At 37.1% G+C, this 23,396-nt stretch overlaps 1 protein-coding gene across 1 annotated transcript; it reads left to right on the top strand.

Annotated features, from left to right (window-relative positions):
* Window positions 1-1,743: 1,743 nt before the first annotated feature.
* Window positions 1,744-22,484, top strand: HINT3 (histidine triad nucleotide binding protein 3). The gene is made up of 5 exons (XM_054569927.1): window positions 1,744-2,067; window positions 11,491-11,608; window positions 15,093-15,162; window positions 16,969-17,095; window positions 19,863-22,484. The coding sequence occupies exons 1-5, from the start codon at window positions 1,867-1,869 to the stop codon at window positions 19,893-19,895; spliced, it is 549 nt and encodes a 182-aa protein (XP_054425902.1). The 5' UTR covers window positions 1,744-1,866; the 3' UTR covers window positions 19,896-22,484.
* The last annotated feature ends 912 nt before the right edge of the window (window positions 22,485-23,396 follow it).

A 23,396-nucleotide genomic window follows, 5' to 3' on the forward strand; every position in this document is an offset into this window, starting at 1 on the left:
CCTCAGTCTGGGTTATTTGTGTTGTTCTTGTAGGATGTGCAGACTGAACACTCCTATGCAGCACCCTTATGCCTAATCATTCTTTTGTTCATTAGACAATTGTTAAGTGTCTATCTACATGCAAAGCACTGTACCAGGCACTATGGGAGATTCAAAGACCCCTGTTCTTTTTATCAAGGAACATAATTTTGAATTGGAAAAATATGTATGTAAATAGTATATAATGCAATGTAATAAAGCCTACAAGTATTGAAAACTGCTGTGTGAATTGACAAGAGGAAGTACTTATTTCAGTTTAATTAAAACTTCATGAAAAAGGTAGCCTTTGAGGAGTGGCTTGGAAGGTGGAATTTGGTTGTACAGAGATGGAAAGAGTATTTCAAACAGAGGCAACAGCATGGATAAAAGCACATGTGAAGGTGGACTCTATGCATGGAAATAGTGGATACTTATATTGAACAAAGTAATGTATTGAATCTGAACCCTGCCTTGGGCTCCTGAGGGGCTATGAAGGTATTATTGTTGTTCCCCAAGCCCCTGGAAAGCTGAAAAAGGAATGACAAATGCCTTGAACACATACATATAACTACTTTTAATATATAAGTGCTTTTGTTTAATATAAGATGCATTCATTCAAAAACATTACTGAACTCACGAATAGGTCTTTGTTACATGTTTTCTAATCAACAAATCCCAAGGGTACAACTACTATAATGAGCTAGCTTAAGAAAAATTTCAGTGATTAAAAAAAAGCTCTGTTCTCAGAAAGCCTGGTGGGTTCTAGAGTTGGATAAACCTTTATCTGAACTCTGTCACTGTCAATGGTTAGTTGTGTATGGTATTGAACACGTCTTGCTGAGTTTGTTTCATCTCTGTAGTGTGAGTTATAAAACCAACCGTTCTTGTTTCAAGGATTACATGCCACATTTTAAGTGTTTAGCAAAAGCCAAGTATTATGAAATAAAAAGTTGAGGACAAATCAGAGCCCACCTTGAATATCAAGCTAAGGAATTGGTACTTCTTCTTTGGGGGCAATAGTTACTGAACAGTTTTTGTTTGAGTGACATACGAATCATGGAGGAAAACTAGTCAGAAGGTTATTGCAGTAGTTGAGGTGAAGAATAATGAGACATGAGCAGCGAATTTCTGTGATATTTTAGATGATCCACTACAGGGCTCTGCATTACCCTGTGTATGAGGTACGCGTTACCAAGGCCTCTATTTTGATCTAGTTGGTGCTGTTCACAACAAGGAAGGAGATGTGAAGTTCGGCTTTGGACTTTGTCATCCTAAGCACTTGAAACACTGGGCTGAAAATGCACGCAAGAGCATCAAACATGACCACGTTGAAAGGAAGCTCTAGAACTTTTGTTCATTCTCTTTAGGCCATTGCCATCATAACAACACATTCTTGGGGCCTTCTACAGTACAGAGCTTGGGAAACGAAAGTCTACAATACCCAACAAGTCGCATTTGGCGGGGCGTTAGGGCGCACTGGTGATGTCACCAGAACGCGGGGCGTGCTCCTGCGTCTCGGCGGACGTCTTGCGTCATTACCAACAAGACACAGGGGGCGTGGCAACTCCTGCTTTCGCCGCAGGCTCCTCCCTGTGGTGCCGTAGTGCGTACTCGTGCGCCCCCTCGTGGTCTCAGGCTTCGAGGCCAGCCGCTGGCTTTGAGGCCCAGCATCGTGTCGCCCTCCCCCTAGCGTCAGCCTGGATCAGCGCGTGCGCCCAACTCCGCTCCGCCCAGCGCCGAGCGAGGGGCGACGCCACGAGGTAAAACCGAGAAGGTGCAGGAGGTGGACTCGGTCTAGGCCCACGGGTCCGGCAGAAACCGAGGCTCTGAGCCTTGGCGGGCGAGGGAATGGCGGAGGAGCAGAAGCATTGTAGCGTGGAATCAGATCCCGGCTACGAGGCAGCGGCGACTGCCCAACCTACGATGCCTTCATCGAAGACCGCCGAGGTGGCCCCAGAGTCGTCGGAGCCCGAAGACTACAATAGCAAGTGCGTGTTCTGCCGGATTGCCGGGCGGCAGGAACCGGGCACGGAACTCCTGTATTGTGAGGTGGGCAGCGACGAGCGATCGGCGTGGGTGGAGACCGATCGTCCCTGGTTGCTGGGGAGCGAGGCCTCGGGTGGGGACTGGGGCGGAGGATCCTGTGTGAACCGCGCTGGGGGAGTTTGGGTGTCCTAGGGTGGATGGCTGCCTCGCTTCTCTTCGCGCGGGGAGTTTCTGCAGAGGCCTCTTGGCTGTCGCGAGCGGAGGAGATTGCTAAAGCCAAGCACTTTGATCTGTCTCTGCAGGTGTTGAGGTACTTGTTTTTTTAAGTTCTGCACACTGATTCTGATACGAGGCGAAAACTAGTAGAAAAATGATAATAGTAATTGTGATTTTGGGGGCGGGGGTTAGATTGACTGAAAATGGGCTGCGGGGCAGTAGGTCTGAGGTCAAGCTGTTGCTCAGTAGCTTCTGATTTTCATTGGAGGGTTCAGTTCCTAGAAGTGTTATCGTTGTGATGTGTGCACATTTTAAGAGCACTAGCCTTAAAGCAGATATCTTGGTTCACACTTTTTCCGTCCGTTCTACTTGCCTTTAAAGATAGAACTTTTTCAGAATCCAAAAGAGAATCCAGACATCGTTTTTGTAGTTATTTAACTACAGTTAACATTTGTTAAAATTAAATTGAATTTCTTCTAAGCACTTAGTGTTGGAGAGGCAGTGATAAGATAAAGGATAGCCCCTGTTCAGATTTCACCATCTAAAAGGTGGAATGAGTACAGACAGAAGAGGTGCTGATTACAGTGCCCTGTGCTATGGGGAGACGATTTATCACCTGTGGTATTGTGCAAGCCTGTGGGAAGGGCACCTAATCGAGATTTGAAGGGTCAGGGAAGTTCTTTCTAGAGGAAGCGAGGCATGAAGAAATTAGTATGAGTTGACCAGGTGAGAAGATAATGTCATAGGTAGAGAGCACCTTCAGAAGTTCATTTTATGCCATAGAACTAACAGTCTGTCTAATGGGAGCTTAGTGTTTGAGGTGAACAGTGAGGCTGGAGAGTTAAACAAGGGGCCAGATTATTAAGGGCGTTGCAATCATTTTCAGGAGTTTTATCTTTATCTGGAGAGTGGAGGGAAGCTGCACAATGTTTAGTATTGGGTTGGGGGAAGGTGTTGGGTTATCTAAAGGGGTTTGGTCTTTGAAAGATTGTTCTGGCCCTGTTCCTTAGATTGGAGGAGACCGGTCTGGAGGCTTGGAGACCTGCGGGGAGGATCTTGAATCATCTCGCCAGATGATGACCCGAAATAAGAACATGGCAGTGGGGATGGAGGAAGTGGCTCAATTTAAGGATATTTAGGAGGTAAAGTGGACAAGGCTTGTTGATGAATGCAGAGGAGTAGTTCTTAACTGGAAGCAGTTGCTCCCCAGGGGACTTTTGTCGATGCCTTGAGACACTTTTGGCTGTGACAGCTGTGCAGTCAGGGAGGACTACTGGTACCTAGTGGACAGAGGCCAAGGTTGCTAATATTATATAATGCACAGGACAGCCCCCTGTGGCAACGAAATTATCTGGCCCCCAAATGTCAATAGTGCCTAGGCTGAGATACCCTGCTTTCGATGTGGGAGAATGAGAAAGAGGAAGATCCAGCATAACTTCCAGATTTCTGGCTAGGGTAAACTGGTAGTGCTGGTACCATCTCTTTCCGATTGGAAAATAAGAGGAGAGCAGATGGCCGGGAGAGTAGTGGGAAGTGTCAAAGCTATGAGTTCGGTTTTGGAATTGAGTTTGAGGTCAGTGTGAGGCATCTAAGTAAGGACGTCCAGTAAGTGGTTAGATAGTCTGGCATTCTGAAGAGATCTGGATTTCCAGCTCAGATTACAGGAGCTGCGAGCGTATAGGTGGAAATTGAAAAGAGGGTAATTGAGGCGATGGCCTAGGAAACGTACGTAGGGTTAGAAGTGAAGGGAGCCTTCAGAGAATCCTAAAGAACACTGATGTTGTAAGGGAGAGGCAGAGGAAAAGGACCTGAAACGGGGCCAGGGAAGGGACAGTCAAAGAAATAGAATGAAAACTAGGAAAGCTCAGAAAAGGGAGTATGTCAGGAAGACAGGAATGGGCAGCATTACCAGTCTTCCCTGATTCTCAAGTCTGGGGTAGGTGACCCTCCCACTTGCTTGTGGAGAGGCCAAGATAGAGCAGAACTGGTTCTGTCCCCACAATGATGGTCATTCACTTCTAGGAGTACAGTTGCTGTGCCGTGGCGAGTCAGAAGGTGGATTGTAGTTGATTGAGAAGAACCTGGTGATGAAAAATTGAAGAGAACAAATATAGACAACTTTTGAAGGAAGTTTGGCAGTCCTGGGGAGGAGGAAAGGGAGTGATAGCTCTAGGAGGAATTGGGAGTTGAGAGAAAGCATTTTAAGGAGTGAAGACTTTGGCACGTCTCAGTACTGATCAGGAGATGCCAGTGGACACAGTTGTAAAGTGGCCCGAGGGTTAGAGCTTTGTCCCTGGGGAAGAGGGAACTCCACTCATCATTGCTCAGTATCTGAGCGAATGCCTTCTTGCACCAGGTGCTGTCGGAGGCAGTGGGATTCAGAGGTAAACAAGATGAGCAAAAACCCCTGTCCTCGTGGGCACAGGCAATCAACAACAAGCCAAATATTAGGCAAAATACATAGTTTATTAGGTGGTAAAAAATAAAAGAGAAAGGGATGCCCCCAAGTGTCAATAGTGCCTGATGAAGTTTTAAATTTTTGTCAGGAAAAGCTGCACTAAGAAGGTGGCATTTGAATGAAGGCTTGAAGGAGGTGAAGGAGCAAATTACCTGGTTATTTAGAAGTAAAAAGTCTGGAGAATCTCCTCTGGAGGCCAGGAAAGGGAATCAAGGAGACAAAAGGATTGTTGTATACAGTTGAGGGTCTGTTGAGGTTGAGAACATTTAATTTACCGGCTGCTCAGCTGTGTCCTTTTTGTATCCCTCCAGCAGCCTAAGTCTAGTTGCACAAAAGGTGTCAACCCAGGGTTGGGGCCTGGCCATATGGGTGTTCTACAAGTGCAGTGGGGCAAATATAAGAATTTTTGGCTACGAGATTGGCTGAACTGATAGACCATGACATCTCCGTTGAGTTGGGGAAAGAAGTGGAGAGGGAGCAGCCGACAGAGAGAAAGAATAAGCACATCAGTTGTTTCCCTGCAAAATAGGCCTCTTGCTGAACTGATCCATCGAGTCAGAAGGGACCTGGCTCTGCCTCTTCATTCACTCTGTATTTTACTAAGTATAAAATTAGGTTAGCAAGAGGTAAAGTGAGTTTAACTTTCCAGAGTTCAGTATTTCTTCGATTTCTAGAAACTGCTTTTAAATTTCGTATACTCTGGTACCAATGTTGAAGAAAACTAGTAGGAAATCGATACTAGTAGTTGTGGAAAGCTTTGTCTGAAAATAGTCACGAGGAGGGGGTGAGATGGTCCGACTTCTATCGCAGCTTTCCTCTTGGCCAAAGGTCAGAATTTTTTTTCTTATTGTTATTAGAAACATTCTCAGAATAAACTATATGAAGTGTCTGGGAACATTTTTATGGAGGAAATTAGACATGATCAATACTTTTAACTAATTTATACCCTAAATAGGGAGCAAAGGATGAATCCAGGCAATGGATTTTATAATACGGAATATACACATGCTTGTGCAATGGTGCTCCAAAAAGTTGTATGTCTTTTTCTAATTGAATCTAAGATGATTTGATATATAAGAGCTCACTAATTAAAGTTTTAAAGATAAGCAAGAGAACAATTACCTAATATTTAATTTGTATGTTTTACATTGTATAGATTATATATTCATTTATATGTTCATTTTAAACATTTAGAAACTACTGGGCTTATATAAAGTAAGGCAGTATACTTATAATAAAACACAGAGGAGATAATTTGACTTGGAATAATTTGACTTAACAGCACCACATGTGGTTAGTCTGGGAAACCTTTGTGGAAGAAGCTGCACAAGACTCCTCATTGCATAGGCCTCTATATGGTTTTTCTTGTTGTATATTGAAGAATTCAAACTAAGCAAAGGCTAGATTGTGCATTCTCAGTGAGGGAGGTGTCACGCACAAGGGAGTGAAAATTGGTTCTTGGGGGGATAATATCTTATTTTTTTTATGTATGAGGCAAAGGTATACAGAGAGTACATAACCAGATGTGGTAGTAAAATATCATGGGGGTAGGGTTAGGAGGAAAAAGTCTTAAAAGAGTCCTTATGGGGGCGATAATGAAGAAACACTGGGCTGGGTGTTCATTTGCACTTTGCTTGAGACTATAATGAAGACATACTAGGGCAACTGGAAAGTTCTCCTCCTCTTTCAGTCGAAATTGCCTTGCAGCTGAGATGGCATGGTATTGAAGTGCTCTTTAAAATATTTCTTTTCATTTGTTTTAGATACCAGTCTGGGTTCAGTTAAAGGAAAGAAAATATTCTATTTATTTTAAGCAGAAATTTATTTAATATAGACAGTCACTTGCTGGAAAAGTCATTACAAGGCTGGAGGAGCAGGTCCTGGAAAAGCCTCCAAGAATGACACCCAGAACAGCACTGCCGAGCTGGCTCGCGGGAGAGCGGTTTTGTCTGCCACAGCCAGGATGGTGGGAGTCGGGGGATCGCCTGCCAGTGGAACTTGGACTTCAGGAAGATTCCTCTGTATGTGTGATTCAGAGAGGAAGAGACGGTGTTACTGTCGCTTTGGAGCAGTGTTTCCTGGGGGAGTACTATTGGCATTTTGGGTTGGACTCTCTTGTGCAGGATTCTGGCTGTTCTGCCTATTGCAGGAAGCTTTGCATTCCTAACCCCTGGGTGTTAAATGCCACCCACAGCCAAAATAGCATCCACAGCCAAAAGAGCACCTATGTATTTCTAATTCCATTCGAGAAACAACACAGCTTCAGAGCTACACTGTTTCTGCTGGGTTCACACTGGTAGTCCATGCTGACCAAAAAAAAAAGTCTCGTGCCTGTCTCTTCACTCCCGTGAGGCTAGTGACTAGACATTGGAAGGGGTGGGGGGAGGAAGAAAAGGGGAGGTATCTCTGTAGTCTTGGAGCTGACCTTGTTTGCCAGCTGGAACTGGCAGACGCAGTGGCTACCTTTGCCACAGGTCAGCTTCTCAAAGCACCTAATGTTCTAAGTACATCTAATTGGCAAGATCTGAATCCCTTCTGAGATTCTGAGCTTTTTTTTAGTTTCTGTAGTACAGAAAGCACAGCAGTATTTGCAATGGAGGATGAGTGCTCACCGACCCTGTTCACCACAGTTTATTTGTTGTATTTAAGTGGATGCTTACTTAGCCCAGATGGTTAGATTCAGTGCTGATCATGGAGTCAGAATAGACTAGCTGTTGGTCTAATCCATGCATTCTTAAGAAGGGTAAAAATTGATATTCTTGCCTGGGACAGGGGCAGTAAAATGTTTATTTTTTATTTGTATGAAGCACAGATATACCATACAGGACATAAGCAGATATACAATATACCTCCAATATTAAAGTAGCATTGGGTGGGGGGTAATTAGGGGAAAAAAAATCACGCTTTAGGGGTGATAATGAGGAAAGGTGGAGAAAGACTGTTCTGATCGAACAGTGGCCAAGTTTAAAAAAGGTGTTTTGTAAGGACAGACTGAAAGATCATGACGAAGCCGCCTCTCTTACTGGGAAAGTATCTGAAAGCCTAACGACACACCACTTGTTTTGAAGGAGGAGAGGAGGGAGTGTTGGTAGCTTCATTTCTCTGTGTAAGCAGCTGTCATTTATTCAAGTTTTGCAGGCTTAATATGTACTGTTCACTTGGAGTTCAAGGAGGAATATGACATGTCCCACACTTAAGAAGCTTGCCTATGAATTGAATTGAAAGCAGGAAATAAAAATTCTCTTTTAATGGGTGTTGCTAGGGATGAATAGTCAAAATTTTGCATCTCAAAGTTACTTGAAATCATCTTTTCCTTGTATGGTTATGTTACCAATATGACATACAGTTAGGTTCATTTGTTTCTTTTTGTTTTCAGTTTTTATGGATTATATTGTTTTTCTTTTTAAGTTCAGAAATGTATGCTAAATGTTGACTCTTAAAGTTAAAATTGTAAAGCAAGTACATTAGGAAAAACCTAGCATCCATTCTCTTACGATCGCTACCGTGTTCCTCTTCCCCCATAAGAAACTTTTAAAAAACATTTTTGTTTGTCCATTGTAAGTAAATATGTATGTTTGTGTGTTTATATTTGTATTTTTCCCTCTTACACAAAAGATAGCTTAACCACTTTCCTGCTCCTTGCTTTTATTTTTTAACTTAGAAGTATGCTGTCTAAACGGTTTTGTAAGTTTGTAATGGTATTCCTCATTCCTTTCTATAGCTACATGTTACTCCATTGCATGGGTTTACCATAATTTAGTCAATCAGTTTCCTAGTTGAATTATGGACATGGGTTATTTTCAGTCTTTTACTATCATAATTATTCTATAGCCTTTTACATATATCATTGCATATTTTTTGCCAGTGTATCCTGGGAGTAGAAGAATAGTCTTTCTTAAAATGAAAAGTCCAAATAATGGCTGGGTCTGTAGTAGAAATGGGAGAGAGGGTGACATCAGAGAACCAGTTTCAATATTTTAGAAAGCTTAATGGAAATCTAATTCAATCATTGATTGCATAGGCTAAGACATCATGTTTTTTTAGTTGCTTTTTTTTTTTTTTGACAGGAATTTTATCTACTTTTGGTAATGACAGTTATATTGATTGTTTTGTTACTTAGAATTGGGAAAATTATTCATATATGATATTTAGTAAATAAAATCTTTCAAAATAGGGGCTTGGGAAACAAAGATGGAGAACTGGGCCTTTGGTTCATTCCTGAAGCTGAGTCATGGAGTTTGAGACAACACATTTTTAGGAGTTTCTTTAATTTTTTTCTCCTGTTTTATTTTAGACTGTATTTTCTTCCTCCTCTTCTTTTTTAAAAATCCTCACTCGACGATTTGTTTATTGATTTTAGAGAGAGAGAGAAACATAGATGTGAGGGAGAAGTATCGATTGACCGGTTGCCTCCCTGTTGTGCCCCAACCGGGGATCAAACCCGCAGCCTTTCGGTGTACGGGACAGTGCTCCAACCAGCTGTGGCACCGCGCTAGGGCCTTAGACTCTTTTCTTGTTTCATCAGTCTAAAGCAGTGTTACTTCTGCCTTGAGGTAAAATTCAGCTACATTATCTCAAACTGATCCCAATCAGGCTTTATTCTGTACCAGAAAGGATTACCTCTGGATTTAAAAAAAGTTAATGCCATAATTAAATGGAAATAAAGACATATAAAATTATTGTGTTATGAATTAATCTGGAGAGTTCAATAGTGGCAATTTTCGTTGTGCTGTATTTGACGCCCAACACTGATAGTTTCTCAGCTGGAAGCACTAAAGCAATGGTGAAAAAAATGTTAAACAATCACATTGTGGTCCTTGGTCTCATCCTTTTCTAAAACATTTCATGGATATCAATGTTTAAAGTTACTATTAGTCAGAAAAGCCATAATTAAAATGTATCAGAATTGACATAATAGTCTTATTTGTTATTTTAAGGTTCCCCAAGTCACTCAGCCTTCCAGGATATCTCTTTATATACATACATACACACATGTTTATATGTGTATACATCTAAATGCATGTACATACATGTATGCATGTGTGTGTGTATGGACATACTCACACAAAGCTGGCCTGAGCCTCTTTCCATAAACCCCAGGAAAGTCAGCACTTCTCTCAGTCTGCCAGAGGACTTTCTCATGGGCTGGGAGAAGCTTACTGCACACATTTTGTGTAGTCACTTCTCATGATTTTCTGTCTCTACTTAATTTTCTGCCTCAGCCTCAAACTTTTGTCTTACATTAACCAAGGATTGTAACACTGGTTCTTTTCCTTTCATTTTCTTGATACTTTAGTACAAATTAACACTTGCTTTAAATTTTTCCTGAAAGTTTGGGTGTAGTGAAGGATTCTCATATTCTTCAAACACAGCATCAGAACAGATCCCTGCCTCTGAAGGCAGGAGCCTCAGTTCAGTTCTTGTTTGAGTACTTTCCCCCTTGCTCACGTTACAATCAGTTGACCCATCACTGTTAACCACAAGATTGTAAAAACAACAATATTTTCCCCTTCCTGCTACCATCTTAAAGGCAGGTTACACTTAATAGCTGGAAAAATAATCAAGATTTTTGTGTTGGTGTGCCTCCGCATTTTAGCAGCTTCTGTGCTGAAGATATGTAAGTGTGGACAGCAACAAAGTCAATATTTAAACAGTATTTTAATAAAGTAATATTGTGGTATTTTATAGAAGTCTTGAGATAGGAAACGGTTATATAATACCTTGTTTTTGCCGCTTTCCATTTCATTTATGGCTCTACTGAGAACTAAAGTAGACAAAAATTCTCCTTCTCAGTGGAGGTCGACTTGTCAGCTACCTGAAGCTTAGATGAGCAGTATGGATAATGCTAAGGAAGTTAATGATGCAATACATACAGTTGCCTTTGACCATTCTCACTAGAACCAAGATTACCGGCATGGATATGAGGCCCTCGTTCGAACTGAGTTTTGGGTCCTCAAATGGAGAACTAATGGACAGCCGTGCATTGTGGGAATTTTCCTGAGGGAACCTTTGCTTATTGATACTGAATTTTATTTAATTTTGACAGTTTTTTTATATAAGGTATTGAATAAGGTTATTAGGGAATATAGACTTTTCTCTTGGAAAGCTTGAAACTTAAATGTTAATAGATTGAAAAACTCCTTTTTCAGTTTCCTTTGTTTTTCCTAACATTACTATATGGAGTATGTAAACCAGAAAACTGATGTAATGAATTGGACACATAACTTAGTACCATATGCTGCTGTGTGTTTGAACATTTCAAAGGCAGGTAAACATAAAGGAAAAGTATTTGTGTATAGTTGCTGTAAAAATGTATAAAATATGACCCCTGACTATGTAGATTCCAGGCAATGTTCTTGTTATAATTGAGGAGCATGCTGCTTTGGAGAGAAATGAAATATAAAAAAGTATTTATCAATTTTGCTATGACTCTGTAGTCAAACCTTTAAGAGTACATATTAAGAGTGAAAAAACCTTAGGGTAGAGATGGAGAAATATATAGTGAAATAAAAATAACTCTGAGATTGTTGTCGGTGAATTTTAATGAACTACATTCATAATTGTTTTCCTGAAATTGATTTTATATAAGTCTTTTTATTCTCTGGAGTAAACAAGCATCTCACAAAGGCAGCTAAAGCTTGTCTTTACAACTTAATGCATAATCACAAAGTTGCCCCATGGGGCTTAGTTGTAACATAAAGTACCGTTTGCCTATCAGATTGAGATTTGTGATGTTGTAGGAATGCCAGAACAGCATTAGGTAAGTTTTGTAAAAAAAAATCACTAACAACTGATATGTTTTTTACTTTTAGAATGAAGACCTAGTTTGCTTCAAAGATATCAAACCAGCAGCACCTCATCACTATCTTGTGGTGCCAAAAAAGCATATTGGAAACTGCAGAGATCTAAAGAAAGAGCAAATAGACCTTGGTAAGATGATGGTAGTATTCTTCATGATTCTGTCATCTTAATTGTCCTCAGTGATGGCCGTGACAATTAAAAAGTCTAGCCGGGTATTATGAAAAGGAACACTATGACTTTCTGAAACTTTCATTATGAACAATTTCAAATATATGCAGAAATAAAATAGTATACTCTCCATCTATTCATCACTCAGCCTCAACATTTATTAACTCATGGCCAACCTTTTTTATCTGTTGATCTTTTCCCACAGTGTATTTGAAAGACATCCCAGATATCATGTCCTTTTTACATGCCGTTGAGTGGGCCCCGACCCCTGGCGACTCTGTGAATGAGTAATGTCCAGTGTTCTGTCCTCAATGGCCCTGCTCAGCTCCTTGTACACTCACATCTAAAGCTTCTTTCATGGAGTCAGTCCAGCTGATAATTTGTCTTTCTCTTTTCCTGCTACCTTCTTTTTTCCCAAGCATTATGGTCTTTTCCAAAGAACTCTGCCTTCTCATGATTTATTTAATCATTAAAATCTATAAAAGACATTGCTTTTCATGTTTTAAAATGATGGCTCTTGTTGACTTTGAAAATGAAAGGTGCTGTGAAAAATTATATACAAGTAAGTTATGATGTAACGCATGAGCTCATATTGCCTGAGAGTAGGACCATATTGGTACCTGCCTTGTAGTTTCCTGTGTAGATGAAATTTTAGTTTAATTACGAGATTTTACTGATGAACTTTTAGCCCCTGGAAAGGAGATTCTGAATTTTGTCTCTTACAGGGTTATCCTGTGTTTTTATATTCATGATTTCTGGGACTTGTCAATTATCATTTACTAAGATATTTTTAAGTTCATTTCCAATCTGCTTTGATAGCCTTTGTCACCAGGGTTTGGGATTAGTTAGGAAGTGGGCAAGATACATAGATTGGACCAGATGTTTTGAAGGTGAATGAGAAATCCCTTTGATAGAAAATTTTGATGTGTAGTTCACTAGTACTTAGACTACTGAATTACCAGTTTTTAAACTGTGTTCTTCTAGATAATGCAAGTTCCTTAGTCATCTGAAGTTCTGTCATTCAGGATGAGTGGTATCACACTCCTTCCAACAGATGGAGGCCAGGATGCATGCACTATTTAGACTAGGCAATAGCCACCACCATAGCATTGAGTACTGAAATACTTTTATATTTCTGTTTTACTGTTTTTCTTGAGAGGGAGAAATTTTCTTTTTCTAGTATTTCTATTTTTTTAATTAAAAGTTTTTATAACTGTTGGAAATCAAATGTTACTAATTTTTGAAGCAGCATGGTAGGTGTTTGGGGTTTTATTATACTTATGCTGTTCTTTCTGATTTTGTGAACATTTGAATATTTCCATAATAAAAATTTTTAAGTACTTGTAATTAATACTTTATACAGTCTTTAAAGTTGGAAAAATAATACACATATGGAAGAGCTCAATAACACTATCAAGCATTGTGATTATAACTGACATTTATGAAACTCTACCTAACTATAGAATATACATTTTGTTAAGAGCACATGTTCACCAAGATGGACCATGTTTTGGGCAATAAAATGTGTCTAAATACATTTCAGATCATTAAAATCTCATAAAATATCTTCTTTAATGACAGTGGAATAGGAAAATAAAATCTATAATAACACTATTTAAAAATGAACACACTTCGGAATAACTTTTAAATAAAAAAGTCAAAGAAGTCAAAATTTTGGATTAATCAGTAACAAAAATACAGCATATCAGAATACATGGAATGCAGCTAAAGCAGGGCCTAAAGGGAAATTTGTAGCTTTAAAGGCTTATATTAGAAAAGGAGGTTTAGAATGAATGACCTAAGTTTTAACTTTAGGATGCTAGAAAGAGTTGAGCAAACCAGACCCAAGTAAGTATAAAGAAAGAAAGAAGAAAGAGTAGATACCAATAAAAGAGAAAGGAGACAATAGGTTTTGTTCCATGTATTTTGGATCTGATTTTAAATGAGTACATAATTCTGACTGTTATTTTTTCTCAATGAATTGATTCTTTTTTATTATAAAATGTCCCTGTCTATCTCTGGAAATACTTCTTGAGTCTATTTTGTATGATATTTAGCTACTCCAGCCTTCTTATTACTTATTGTGTTTGCACCGGTTATCTTTTTCTATCTTTTCAACCAAACTGAATATTTATATTTAAAGACTTGAAGGTAGCAATATAGTTGGGCCTTTACTTTTTTTTTTTAACAGAAGTATGAAAATACCTGTCTTTTAATGGGAGTGTTTAGTTCATAAGCATTTCATGTAACTTTTGATGTAGTTGGATTTAGGTCTATCATCTTGACATTTATTTTCTCTTTGTCCTTTTATTTGTTCGTTTGTTTCATTTCCCTATTTTTTACTGCCTCCTTGTAGTTGATCAGTTTTTTTTTTTTTTTTTTAGTATTTCACTTTATCTCTTGCTGTTTTAGGTATTCCTCTTCACATTTTTTAAAAGTGGTTGCTCTAAAGAGATTAAAATACATATACTATAATTATCACAGCCTATTTGAACTAACATTGTATCACTTCATGTAAAATGTGAGACTTCACAACACTTTATTATTGTTGTCATACGCATTTCATCTACATATTTTATAGCCCCATAATACTGTTACAATTATTGCTTTAAACAGGCTTACATGTCTTTTAAAGGGATTAAAAAATAATATGGCCTTTTATATTTACCCTCATTTGGTGATCTCTGGCATATCTTAAAACAATATACACTCTGGCTAGAAGTAATTTGAGCTTATCTTTGACATGGAAGTCTGGCAGCCTCCTGTGTCAAGTCTGACTGAGAGAAGTAACATCAGCTACAAATTTATAAGCCGTATTATAACAACCATTCCCGGTAAAGTCTCTCGTTTTTTCCCCCTTTTAAACAGTTAATTACCCTTCAGAAACAAAAGAGGTCTAAAATTTGTCATTGTGATTTGAAGATACCAGGTTACCAAAATTTTTCTAATGAGGAGGCATAGTCCCCTCTGAAGGCCATGAAGCACCGAGACAATAAAGGCAGATGACGTTTAGAAGCCAAAACAATTCCACAAATATTTAGCTCTTCAAGGCTAGGCTGACCAGAAGGGATGTCAAAATCCCTAATTTGGACTCAAAGACAAATTCAGTGTTTTCTTGTCTTCTTAATTCAAACAATTTTTTAATTATTTGGTCTCTGTATGATTAGAATTAGACCTCATTAGGATTGGATGTCCGTAATAGTCACTTGATAATACCCCTCAACAGCTGTTCAAAGCCAGCCCATGTGTGATATTTTGTGGTAAGTTGAACTTCATTTCAGTTGTTGATAAGCAAACTTCTCAGTGACTTAAAGCACTGAATGTGCCTTTAAATGTTTATTCATTTGATACAATTTTGACTATGACCCTAAAAATGAAGATTAATAACACTTTTGTGAATGGAACATCTCCTATGGTGTAATGTAGTTTCTTTCCTGTTTTATAGTTGAGAACATGGTTACTGTTGGAAAAACCATTCTTGAAAAGAATAATTTCACTGACTTCAAAAATGTGAGGTATGTATACTTACTTCCATATAGAAACCAATATTCACAGTTGGTTTTTCTGAAACATTATTTCCTCATGGAAACAGAAAGGAGAGGTAGATTTCACAGTTTAAATACAGTTTTCCTGAAAGTGAATGTATAGTTCATTGATTGTGTAAATTTAATTAAAAACCTTCTTCCTCTCATGTTTCAACATCTTCTAATAATCACCACTTATAGTTTGGACAGACAAGTTATTCAAGCAGTAGGTAAGCAGATAATTACAAGTCTACTCTTCTTTGTTCAGTATGTTCATTTCTATAAAATTGTGGATAAATCAAATTTCCTTAGAAAATATTTTGTGATTTAAAAATACATTATTACACTTCTGGCATGAAATTAACTTGAATATGTTGCCTGCTGAACTGAACTCCAACATTTGTCAAAGTGTAAGCAAAAGCACAAAAATGTTCAATTTGGCAACTGTTTTTTTTTTTCTTTTTAAAACATTTCTGACTTTTTCTTTTGTGACCGTAGCAGTACCAAGGCAGGTATAGTGGTGATTACTTCTTATACTTCTGAACTGGAATTCAGAGAGACATGAATTCTAATACTATCCATGCTACTTGCTGTGTATTGTGCTTGTATTGGCTGTATTACTTGTTAGACAAGTCTTTCAACCTCTCTAAGGTGGTACCTGCTCTGCCTCCTTGTAGACTCAGATGAAACAATGTGTGAAAATGTCTCTGAAAACTGTTAAGTACTACCCAAGGGTGATAATGACAAGGAACAGATGGTATTTGATATCCTTTGGCCAAAAGCAGCACATTCCCTCCCCAGTCATAGGAGTGTGTGCTTGTTATAAGAATGGACACTGCGTCTAAATCCTAACTCTACCACTCCTTAATATTGAGACTAGGAATCTCTTAAACATTTTGGATCTTGGCTTCCCCATCTTTAAAATGAAAGGGTTGAGTGAGCGCTCGAGTTTCTTCTAGCTTCCAGATTACTTGATTCTACATTATATGCCTCATATTTCACAGAGGGAAAACCTAGTCTCCTTTTCTAGAAAGTGGTGACAGCTTTTCGATATGTGCTGCATATCTGACTTACACTGTCAGTCCTATGTTGATATGGCATAGGACTTCTGTGACTTTTTCCACTTAGAATAAGTGGACTTGCAAAACTAAATTGGTTTTTAAGAGGGTAAATCATATTAAATTATTTTTTACTAGTCAAAGGAATTCTCTTATGTTTTATAAAGAAAATGAAAATAATTATAATCTAACCTTTAATTATAAACAGGAAACTTAAGGGGTAAGGTTTTTTTAATGATGACATGGCTAATTTTACTACTGAATTACTGGTTGTAAGGAAATGATTTACTGCCTTTATTAGAGGATAGAACTCGCCATCTGCTGGTGATGTCCTGGAATAATGGAACAATACTTGAGTGCCCTGTAATTTTTTTTTTTTTAAAGATTCATTGAAGAGGCATATCTTAGGAGAATTAAAGCTTAGTATGATAAAGACTAAAAGGGATAGGACAGAATGCCAACTCAGAATTCATGAAGGTTATACTAAGGCATGGTGTGCTGTTAAGGCCTTCCTTGATGAAGACTTTATGTAACTGAGCACTTAAACATGAAAAGAAGAGGAACCATGTGAATATTCTGAAGTATATAAAGAAAAACAGTAAAAGAAATGTTTGAATGCACATCTACCTTAGGTAACCTATTTTAAATCTCTTTAACATTTATGTGTTTTAACACAAAAAAATAGCTTTAAACTCTTGTAGAAATGACATGTCAGTGATGTGTTGCATTTCTGTTTTAGGATGGGTTTCCATGTGCCGCCATTCTGTTCCATTTCCCACTTGCACCTCCATGTTCTGGCACCAGTCGATCAATTTGGCTTCTTTTCAAAATGGGTTTATAGAGCGAATTCCTACTGGTTTATCACAGTAAGTGTTACTGATATACTAGCAGCATACAAGAATATTTAAAATATTTGTCCTTTTTCTTATAGTTTTTCTTTTCTTGGCAATAGCTTTCATAGGATTGATCATCTGTTTTAACATACTGTGTGCACATATCCAAAATAATACTTTTAATTTGGGGTATTTTCCGGATCATCAAATCTGTAAGAAGAGAGACCATGGCTAAGTCTCTCCATTGCAAGCAAAGCATATGATATAGAATAACCATGGCATTGATAGTTCAGAATCCAGAATGATATCTGGATTCAAATTCTGCCTTCATTAGTTACTTGAGGGACCATATGCAAGTTACTTAGATTTTTCAAGGCCCAAGTTCTTTATCTATTACCTGTAAATAGGTAATAGTACCTATCTCTAGGGTTGCTAAGAGAATTGATGAAATAATTTACTTGTAAAGCACTTAAAACTGTACCTTGCAAATAGTAAGTACTCAGTCAGTGTTACCTGTGACATCTATCCTCATAATTAATGGTATTGCAAAAACTGAGTTTTTGTAATTTTTGATAGTCAGTTTAAACTCCTTAAAAAAGGTCTGCAGTAGTAGCATCATGTACCAGATCTGAGGTTGAAGCTTAGAGCCTAATAAATTACAAAATTCTGCTTTGCTAGGACAAAAATAGAACAGAATTTAGCTGGTTATAGATCTGTGGTCTGACAGTCAAGCCTCAGTTATTAAATGGCTCTGTCCTTCCAGGGCCGTGTGACTAGTAATTTACCAGTCTCGTATTTTCTCTGTCCATGATGATAAGGTGATCTACACTTGCTGTGTCTGAATAATTATTAAATTGCAGATTAAGTAATTACCATTAGCTAATGCATATTATTATTATAGTGGTAGTATAATATATAAGAAATTCGAAAGCATCTGATTTCTAGAAACTTGATATTTCAAACTTATTCCTCTCTTCAACTTGTCTAGATGATTTTATTTAACTAAAAATATATTTAAGAAATTTTTGTGTGTGAATATGTGTGTATTTGAAATAAAATAGTGGAAGATTCTGTAGGACGGTTGGTTTGGTCTCTAAAATATCAGTGGGATAAAAAGGATTTTTTTCTTATTTGTATTTCTCATATTCTACATGGGCCATGCTTTTATAATAAAAAATAATTAAAAATACATATTTGTAAAATACTGCTCCCATATTTGTAAAATACAGTCTAGGGAATATAGTCAATAATACTGTAATAACTGTGTTTGGTGCCAGAAGGGCACTAGACTTACTGGGGTGAACACTTCCTAAGGTATATAAATATCTAATCATTATGTTGAACACTTGAAACTAATATTATATTGTATGTCCACTGTATCTGAAAAATGAATTTAAAAAAAAGGAAGGGAATTCTGCTATAACATGGATGAACCCTGAGGATGCAATGCTCAGGGAAATAGCCAAATGGCGTATGATTCCACTTATATGAGGTACGCAGAGTAGTCAAACTCATAGAGGCAGAAAGAAGAATGGTGGTTGCCAGGAGGGAGGCCCTATGAGGGTGGGGGAGGGGTGAAGGATGGGGAGTTATTGTTCAATGGATATAGAGTTTTTGTTTTGCAAGATGAAAAGGGTTTTGGAGATGGATGGTAGTGATGGTACAGCGCATTGGGAATATACATAATACCATTGAACTATGTATTTAAAAATGATTCAGATGTTATATTTTATGTGTATTTTATCACAATAAAAAATTTAAGAATGAAACAAAAATTCGTTTTTGTAATGTTTTAAACTATTCTTACATAACTTTTTAGTTAGAAAAAATGAACAAAGTTATAAGATCTGTTAATGGTTCACCCTGGAAATCTGAACTCTTCTTAAATCTGTCAGTGTACAATATATTATGAAACTTTGAAAAAATCAAGATAAAGATATTAAAGTTTATTCTAAAATCTCTTACATAATATTCTAGATCGAGATAAGATGATCGAGAAAAGTATCTGAAATGATACAACTAGAAGACTTTACTTTTAATGTTTCAGATAGACTTTATTTGTTAGGGCAGTTTTAGGTTCATGGTAAAATTGAATGGAAAGTACAGAGCTCCCATATACTGCTATCCCCACACACTCAGTCTGTTGACATCCTACACCATAGTGATATGTTTGTTGTAACCCATGAAACTACATGGGCAAATTGTTATCGCCCAAAGTCCGTAGTTTTTATTAGAGTTCATTCTTGATGTTGTACATTCTATGGATTTAGACAATGTATAATGACATGTGCCTGCCATTATAGTATACAGAATAGTTTCACTGCCCTAAAAATCCTCTATGCTCTGCCTGTTCATCTGTCCCTCCCCCTTAATTCCTGGTAACCACTGATCTTTTTAATGTACCCACAGTTTTGCCTTATCCATAATGTCATATGGGTGGAATCGTACAGTCATGTTCTATTTTCAGATTGGCTTTTTTCATTTAGTAATATGCATTTAAGGTTCTTCCATGTCTAGTTTACATTTAAAAACTTTAGTATTATATTTTCCTTTTCTTATTGAAACTTTTTAATGACTGTGCAGTGTGGATAAAATATGCCTACTTATATGCAATGTAGAATACCTTTACTATAGTTTATAAAACTATTATATTTAGTTGTTTTGTAAGATATCTTTAGGAACAGAAATTTTATTACCCGGCTTGTCCGCTGTGGTTTATTATAAATAGGGATGCCAATAGAATTATTTTACACTAGCTATGATGTGTGAAATAAAAAATGTTGTATTTTTAAAATTACAGGCTGATTATTTGATTGAAAAGCTAAGAACATGAAAATGACAACAGTGGAAGATTTTCTTAATCTTGGCTCAACAGAAACTAATATTTCGGTTCCTTTTAATTTAAATTACAATGGTAAGGTTTGTTGGGTTTTATAAAAGGCTATTATTACTGGGCAGCCTTAAATCTTTTCTGAATGTCAGTTTCCTGGGATCTGTGATATAGTTATATGAATACTTTGTCACTGAATTCTTTATTGGTTTCTTGTCTGAGGTTTAATATACTATAGATAAAATCCCATTAAAATAAATGCTGTTAATCAGGAAGGATGCTGTATTAAACATTTTTTCAAATATTTTCATTTCTCACTATAGTCAATTATAATAATGATATATTATGAAGAATAAACAGGCATAGAAAATACTTTGTTGGAGTCTTGATTACTATGGAAGAGAAAAAGAAATTCACTACCTCTTGAAAGTTCCATAATTCTGCACATAAAATTTCAAAATAAAGAATACCATATTACACAGTAATCTCTGATCTTGATGGAAAGAATTTGTGTATCTGTCACATCTGTCACTTTTTACTCAGATTTCAGATACTGGTTTTCAGTTCTTGAAGCCTAGCATCTGTGTAATAAATTAGTCCTGAAAGAGATATAATATATATAATAATTTCTAACAGTGGCTTTGCAATACCAATCAATTTGGCTATCCAAGGGCATTCACTATAATTGAATTTTATCTGTAAGAACATGTGTGGGGAAGAAACATGAAATGGTTATATTAATTTATTAAAAGTAGCAGAAACTGTTACTTTATGGCTTGTTTATTGTACCAAAGGAAAATTAGAATAAAAAATGATTGGATCTAGCTTTTATCAAGAAAACATCCTGATTTGAAAGTAGAGATAGACAGTCTTGGATGAGAAAATTTATTTTAATAACAGTGTTAATTTTATTGATATATCATTTTATGGGGCATATTTCTTTAGGAATTGTCTTTTGTTGCTAATCTAGACGAATTATGTCACTATATGATAAAAAGGAGGCTCTGAGAGCTAATCCGGCATTGTGCCAGTGTCTAATATAGTACTGTGTATATGAATATAACTGAACATGAGGATTAAAGTATTGATGTTAGAAATCGGCTAAGATGATTAGTTTTTTTTCTTATATTTTACATTATATTAAACATAGTTTTAAGTTATGAAACACTAATTACGATGTTTAGTGACAACATCTGGAATGAATGTTTGGTTCATTCTTTATTTATTCAGTCGGTGTTTGCTGAGCATTTATTGAAATGCTCAACAAGAATCAGACAAAATTAACGATTACAGTTGACTGTGTTAAGTGCTATAATGTCTGCAGAGGAGGCTGTGGAGAGGGAAACACTGTTGAGAGTAGGTGGCAGTAGAATTGAGTATTTAAGACTCAGTGTTAGGTAGACAGTGGAACTTTAGATCAAGAGACTCAAATATACTTTCCTTGTGTTCTGCTTCCATTATTATTTACTTTACAATTAATATGAATGCCCAAATTCCATTTTATTTACTGGAAGTGGAAAGAAGGATTTGGGAGTAGTGGTGTGGACTCTCAAAATTGGATTTACAAGTTAACGCTTAGCTGCTTTGTTATGTAGCTTGCTGAGCACCTACATAGATTAGCAGCTACAAATTTATATAAATCAGTTCAAATATGACCAGATGTAGAAAAGGAATATTCAACATGTGCACCATGTTGTACTATGTGAACTTGCAATGATATTATTGACAATATTATGATAGTAACACGCAGTATTTAAGGAATTTTCAATCCCTTCTAAATCTTTTTGAAAAAAGTGATTAGCCAGTTGATTTAATTGATAAGTTTATACTCTCTCACAGTAAGTTTTTCTTCTTTGTTGGAAAACCTTTGAAACTTCACAGTTTTAATGGCAGTTCTACTTGTAAAGGTTAATACTCAAATTATTGCAATTAAAATTCACTCAGCCTTCTCAGTAGTTTATGAATTTGGTAACTATAGCTATCTATAACATTAGTTCAACACAAAGCTAATTTAAAAGCTGTCTTAAGCCCTGGCTTGGTGGCTCAGTTGGATGGAGAGTTGTCCTGTGCACCAAAAGGTTGCCAGTTCGATTCCCATTCAGGGTACATACCTGTGTGGCAGGTTCATCCCCTAGTGAGGGTGGATATGGGAGATTACTGACTAATGCTTCTATCTCACATCAGTGTTTCTCTTTCTCTCTCTGTCTTTCCCTCTCTCTCTCCCTAAAATAAATAGACATATTTTTGGGTGAGGATTAAAAGAAAAACAAAAACAAAAAACACTTGTCTTAAAAATGTTTAAAGTAGTGTCAAAAGCATTTTTTATGCATGTTGTCATACTTTTTGTTTGTAATTGAAGAATTGTAAAATTATTAATAATGAGCTATTTCAAACTACTTAGCTAAGAGAAAGTTAAATAAATGTGGAAAAAATACTGTGTCCAATTTTGCATATCTGAACTTTTTGTTTGCTTTTAAAGACTTTAGTTTTTTAGAATGGTTTTAGATTCACAGCAGCATTGAGACGAAGATACAGAGATTCCCTATATACCCCCTATCACTACGCGTGCATAGCCTCTCCCACTATTAACATTACCCACCAGAGTGGTACATTTGTTAGTACTGGTGAACCTACGTTGACACAGCATAATTACCCAAAGTCCATCATTTTAGGGCTCACTGTTGGTGTTGGGCAGATGTATAATGACATATATCTATCATTACAGTATCATACAAAATATTTTCACTGCTCTACAAATCCTCTGTGCTCTGCCTATTCAGCCCTTCCCCTCCAACCTCTGGCAACCACTAATTTTTTTTATTGTCTGCATAGATTTACCTTTTCCAGAATGTGGGCTTTTACTTAGTAATACACATTTAAGTTTCCTTCCTGTATTTTTGTAGTTTGGTAGCTCATCTCTTTTTAGTGCTGAATATTATTACATTGTTAAATGCACCACAGTTTATGCAACCATCTACTGAAGGTTATCTTGGTTGCTTTCAAGTTTCAAAAGTTAAAAATAAGGCTGGTATATACACCTGATCCTGGCTCAGTTGTTTAGAGCATTGTCCCTGAAAAGCTGAGGTTGCTGGCTTGATCCCCAGTCAGGGCATATACAAGAATCAACCAATGAATGCATAAACAAGTGGAACAACAAATTGATGTCTCTCTCTCTCTCCTCTCTTTTAAATCAATTTTAAAAAATCACCTGTATGCAAGTTTTTGTGTGGACATAAGTTTTCAATTCCTTTGGGTAAATACCAAGGAGCACTGTTGCTGGATCATATGGTAAGTGTATGTTTAGTTTTGTGAAAAAACTGCCAAACTGTCTTCAAAAGTGGCTCTATCATTTTCCACTCCCAGCAGCAATAAATCAGAATTTCTGTTCCACATCCTTGCCAAAATTTGATTTCAGCGTGTAGGATTTTGGCCATTCTAATAGGTATGTAGTGGTATTTCAATTGTTTTAATTTGCATTTCTCTGATGACATATGATATGGAGCA

The sequence above is a fragment of the Pteronotus mesoamericanus genome, unplaced genomic scaffold (assembly GCF_021234165.1).
Source record: "Pteronotus mesoamericanus isolate MK-2021 breed Mesoamerican mustached bat unplaced genomic scaffold, CSHL_Meso_final contig_20, whole genome shotgun sequence".
Classification (NCBI taxonomy): domain Eukaryota; kingdom Metazoa; phylum Chordata; class Mammalia; order Chiroptera; family Mormoopidae; genus Pteronotus; species Pteronotus mesoamericanus.

What these genes read in the sequence shown, in the direction of transcription:
- HINT3 (XM_054569927.1), top strand. Translation starts at nt 1,867, where the DNA reads ATGGCGGAGGAGCAGAAGCATTGTAGCGTGGAATCAGATCCCGGCTAC. An exon ending in CGGAACTCCTGTATTGTGAG is followed by an intron (nt 2,068 to 11,490) that starts GTGGGCAGCGAC and finishes TTTTACTTTTAG; the next exon opens with AATGAAGACCTAGTTTGCTT. An exon ending in ATTCCTACTGGTTTATCACA is followed by an intron (nt 17,096 to 19,862) that starts GTAAGTGTTACT and finishes TTAAAATTACAG; the next exon opens with GCTGATTATTTGATTGAAAA.